This window comes from Protopterus annectens, chromosome 14.part0 (assembly GCF_019279795.1).
Source record: "Protopterus annectens isolate FY-2018-M chromosome 14.part0, PAN1.0, whole genome shotgun sequence".
Lineage (NCBI taxonomy): Eukaryota > Metazoa > Chordata > Ceratodontiformes > Protopteridae > Protopterus > Protopterus annectens.
In genome coordinates this window covers 925,976,414-925,981,971 of record NC_056748.1, presented here as the reverse complement: position 1 = coordinate 925,981,971, position 5,558 = coordinate 925,976,414, and the positions used below count along the sequence as shown (strand labels likewise).

The 5,558-nt window shown below is 40.3% G+C and overlaps 1 protein-coding gene across 1 annotated transcript; it reads left to right on the top strand.

Annotated features, from left to right (window-relative positions):
• Positions 1-578: 578 nt before the first annotated feature.
• On the top strand, positions 579-5,189 carry NKX2-3 (NK2 homeobox 3). Its single transcript, XM_044056725.1, has 2 exons — positions 579-1,165; positions 3,447-5,189. Exons 1-2 carry the CDS (start codon positions 799-801, stop codon positions 4,097-4,099), a joined length of 1,020 nt encoding a protein of 339 aa, XP_043912660.1. The 5' UTR covers positions 579-798; the 3' UTR covers positions 4,100-5,189.
• Positions 5,190-5,558: the final 369 nt, after the last annotated feature.

Here is a 5,558-nt window from a genome sequence, read left to right as displayed (position 1 = left end):
CCAGAGTAAGAAACTTACTTGTGTTGCCGGAAGTACTCCTAAAATAGATAGATAGACTAGTGGACTACACAACTGTGTTTCCATTCTCGCACAACTTGAAATTCCAGCCAAAGGGAAGACAATGGAGGAAGCAGGGCAGGCTGAGAGCCTGAGAAGTCATGGCACGGAATGTGTTACTTCTGGCCACAATGTATTGTGTCCCGTATAGTGGAACAGCTACACAGAGAGCTCACGAAGTGGCAGCAATAGCAACAGTTAGAGCAACACCATGTAGTGGGGAATAGTTTAATTCAAGAATTAATATGTGCCTAAATGTTCATTTAAAATCCTGATATCATATCGCTACTATCCTCTGAATGCAACCGTATAACCATCGTTCTTGTTTCAAGTCTACTTTACTGTTATGTGCAATGATCATCTCTAGAAGGGAGGGCCGATAAATTCATTTTAGCCAATCCCAGGCCCGTGATGTACAGTCAGGCCCAAGAGCAGCACAGGAGCCCCTGGGGTCAACCCTTCCCCCTCCTAGCAATGACGTTTCTGTTTTCTATCTGAGTTACTGAAGCTCAGAAGAACGGCAAGGCTACAGCTATTGCAAACATTTGCTGAAGTCAGCCCTGGACCCCATCCCTATGCAGGAACACCGAGTAGAGTGTCAGTGGACTGGCCAGCTTATCTCGCAGTTTTTATCATCATTTTTCTAACATCACAATTTTAACTCAAGTGTCTTTCAGTTACTGCACAGAACAGCAGGCTCCACTAGCGCAAAGACTAAACTTTTCTTCTGGGGACTGAAGCATGCTGATGATGCTACCGAGCCCAATCACTTCCACCCCCTTTTCTGTTAAAGATATTTTGAATTTGGAACAGCAGCAACAACAAAGTCAGCATCAAGTATCTGATCATCATGTCCATCTGCACCAGGATTTGCAACCACAGCACTTCCACCCTTCTTCTTGTATGTTGGCGGCAGTTGCTACAGCAGAAGGTGCGAATTTCGTGGAGGGAGAGGACAGGTTGCCGACCTTTCTGAGCTCTGTGCCTAGTCCGGATCCTCACAGAGAGTTAACACTCTCACCAGAACTTTATGTGCATACAGTACTCCGGGGCACATGCGACACCAAACCAGGAGAGGAGGACTGTGTCTGCAATGAGCAAGAACAACGTAAGTACTGCTTCCTAACGAATCAAAGGTTCTTGCTTTGCCATACTTACGTGCCCGAACAACCATTTGATTCAGACCATACAACCGAGTTTTGTTGGGACACATCTAGTTCCTAAATGCATGTGCATGCCTGTGTACAGTGCAGGAGCTCACTACTTGTTATTATACAACAGTAATAATTACTTCTCGAGCTATAAGAGAAATGCAAGGCCTACTCTTGCAAAATATATATTAGCTGGGTGCAGTTCTAACATGGGACCAGGTTTCTACCGATTAATATTCATCCATACACATGCTCTCTGTGCACGTGCACAGGCCATGTAAATATAGGTATAACATGACCGTTCAACTGCATATCGCCTTCATATATATATATATATATATATATATATATATATATATATATATATATATAGCTGTTAATTTACTAAATACATTTGTACACAATGTTTCTATTTAACTCACTTTTAAGGAAATAAAGGACAACCATGCATGTAACCAGAATTTATAATATATAATACATACTTCCTTGCTGCTACCCATCACACACACACACAAACACACACTTTGATCTTTGGGACAATGCATCTTAAACCCACAATTAAAAAGGCAGTACGCGTGCTGCAATTATCATATCACAAAGATTTAATTTGAACAGTTAGTACTGTAACAACCACATAGCTACTATGACTACGTTACCTTCTTGGATGGCTCACATACGTGTTTGACAGCTTTACATTTACTAGCCAGAAGTTATTAGTCAACTGCTAATGCGTGCACTATGGCAGTTACACACAAGGGGTCTGTGAAATGAGCACTGGGACAGGTGTGCAGTGAAATAAAGTTAACCAATCGTTAAAGTGATGAGCCCACCAACCCAGTATAAATAATCCAGCCGCACGTCTTCCATTTGCACGTTTAAAATTTCATTTTAAAATGAAATTCAGAAAAGGGGAATCAACTTTCTAGGTGTAGCAGACCATGAGACCAAGTATTAGCAATTAAACAATGAAATGATAATCCTGCAAGATAAAACACACAGGGTAGTGAGTAATATGTTCTGGTATGTCCCTTAAAATTATATACATAGGACGAGGGTTAATTGACCAAAATAAAGTTACTATCTACATCCACAACGTTAATGTTATTGTTGTTGTACATGAAGAAAGCTTAAAAATAAAGTAGGTGATCTAAAATACAAATGTCAATGCAACACTAATTAAAACAGACAGGTAATAAAGAAGCCCATGGCACTGTAAGAGGGACTGGATGATACAGTGACCACCACCCACTTTTTAAGAAGTGCAATCATGCTTCCAGTCAGAAATTGCTGTGTTCAGTGTGCCAGCGGACATTGCTGACCATATGTATAGCCACCCGTCTAATTTACAGCACGATTCACCGTTGAGTTCTCATCAGAAATGTTGGCGCAGTGCAATAGCCACAAACAAAGTGCGGACACTGGTATGTACGTTTTTAGTTTGTAGATAGGAAACGACCGAGTAAAACTCAAAATAAGTGAATTGACGAAAGGAATCTGGGCAAACATTTGGCGAGATGCTGTTATTTCTTGTATTGGTTAAGTGTGTCTACTTGTGGGGAACAGATAAATGCTGCCATAAAATATAGAACTGCTGTTTTCTTTTTCTTTCTTTCCTGTCCTTTTTTCATAAAATAATCAGAATCCGTGCTCATTAATCTTCATTACTCTACAAAACAGAAGTCTAGAATGTACTCTACCCACCCCCAATTCTGCAATCGGGTAAGCGCCAAAATATAGAGTTTAGGGTACATGTGACTACCGGCATATACACGGGACTGGTTTTGGAATAAAATAATTTGCTTTTTTGACAGCAGCAGCATGCTATACTTAAACAAAAAAATGCATGTTTTAAACTGATATGCATACACACAAAGAGCTGTTTTGAGATGTCTGAAATGTAATGTACACGGGGAAATTAATAATATAAAATGTAGTTTAAAACATTGAATGAAAATAAATGTTTAATTCCACTTATGCTTACAAGATTATATACTGACTGATGAGCAGTTACTTTCCTTAGTCTTACATGCAGCTTCAGCAGTTTGACTATTTCTGAAGACTGTTAAACAATTATTTATTTGTTTGTGTATTTTATTGTTTTATTTATCGCTGTTAGGCTGAGAGTGCAAAAATAATTTGAGACCACAGCTGAATATTGCGTATATGTGTGTGTGTGAAATTTTAAATTCCACTTTTTGAAGATGGTGATAATAACAGTAATTGTTCTTGTCCACTTAGTGAACTGCTCTCTCAAAAAATGTGAAGAAACCGGAGAGAGTAAAGATGTTGGGTCGGAGTCCAGACCAAAGCAGCGGACTCGAAGAAAGCCCAGAGTCCTCTTTTCTCAGGCACAGGTGTTTGAGCTGGAGAGACGATTCAAACAACAAAGATACTTGTCTGCACCGGAAAGGGAGCACCTGGCCACCACATTGAAACTCACCTCCACTCAGGTTAAAATCTGGTTCCAGAACAGAAGATACAAATGTAAAAGGCAAAGGCAAGACAAGTCACTAGAGATGTCAAGCCATCATCACCCACCTCCACCACGACGTGTGGCAGTACCGGTTCTAGTGCGGGATGGGAAACCATGCATAGGAGGATCTCCGAATTATAGCACTTCTACCTATAATGTGGGAGGCAGCCCATACTCATATAACAGCTACACTTCTACCTACAACACGTACAGTAACCCAGTGTACAACTCCAGTTACAGCTGCACTTACTCAAGTCTCCCCACCTTGCAGCCTGCTGCTACGGCTGGCACTGCTTTTATGAACCTCAGTAACATCACCAGCCTGAGTCCTGCTGCGCAGTCCACTGGTCACCATCACCAGCAGCCAGCTCCAAGCCCAGCTTGTCAAGGCACATTACAAGGTATCCGAGCATGGTAGCTGCTGGAAGCAGTCTTGTGGTCTGATAAACTACATTCTTCTCACAAATCAGTAAGGCTGGTCTGACGAACTTCTTTCCTCTTCAGATGGGTGGTTAATACTTTTAAAACATAGATGCGCCAGTTAACAGAACAGAGACTGACCTAGATGTCCTTTCAGTAATATAAAGAATGCTGCGGCATTTTGTGCGTTTGTGGGATGTAATGTTGAAAAATTATCCTCAAAGTGGAATTTAGCCAACCCTAGAATGTTTATTGTTATGAATATAAAAGCCTTTGCCGTGAAGGTTGCTATATGATGGTGTTGTGGGCATGATGGATTCTAGACAAATTACTGTGGTTTAAAACTAAAATAATCTGACAACTAATTCCTACATTTGGCAAATATTTTGCACTGTAATCGGGTAGAAGCAAACCGAGGATTATTCCAGTTGTTACACAGTACTGCCATTCTGGCATCTGGGGTACCTTGTGCATTTCAACGAAGAATCTCAGGATACAGCCTGCCTTTCCGAAGGCCAGCAACTTGGCGCTGGTCGGGTAACATAATATATTAGCGAGAAAGCTATATTGGACAACTGATAATCTTGGACAGTGTGGTATTAAAGGAGAGAAAACCAGTTAACCAAATATTTTAATTATACCGTACTTGTATATATGACACATTCGTCAGGCCTCAAGTCCTGCATATGAATTTCGTAGCTAACATTACAAACTGTATGTGAGACACCATTTGCTTATTTAAATTCTTAACTCTATAAATGAATATTCGACCTACCTAGATGGGTCTACTATTTACTCACGCCCGCTTACACTTTAATTTGATCCTCTTGCTATATGGACAAATCTATGATGTACTTGATGTATTTAATGCAGCCCAATACATTTCCCTGTAGGTCTCATTATACAAAATGCTTAGAAAATATTATACTGTAAATGTAACTGCACGTTTAACTGTATCGCCTGCATCATGAGTGAAAAAAACATTGCCTAGACGTTGTGGAACCAGCACCTAGCCTGCTCTAAAGCTGTCTGAATGCACTATATGAAATGTATAAATTACATAACTAAATAAATACCCAGGTGCAATACTTTCACGCTACAGACCTGTCTGTATAGAATGGTTCTTAGCATACTGGTATGAACGTCTGAATCGTGAAACAAGAAAATAAAGCGTGTGTTGGGGGGGGGGGGTGTAGGTGCGACTTCCATGTCTATCTGTAAACAAGAATAAAGACTGGGATGAAAGTGAGAGACGAACAAGGTGCAGTTTGATATGTGCATGAATATGCTTGATAGGCATTCTGACATGTTTCTCTTTATTAATTGTACTTATTAACGTGAGGTAGTATACTTTAAGAGTACCCCTTCGTTTTAAGGCAGAGGACCGTATAGTGTGGTACTTTTAGTCAGTTTAATATTGAAATAACTGAATACTTTTCAGGCGTCAAGGGTTCGTG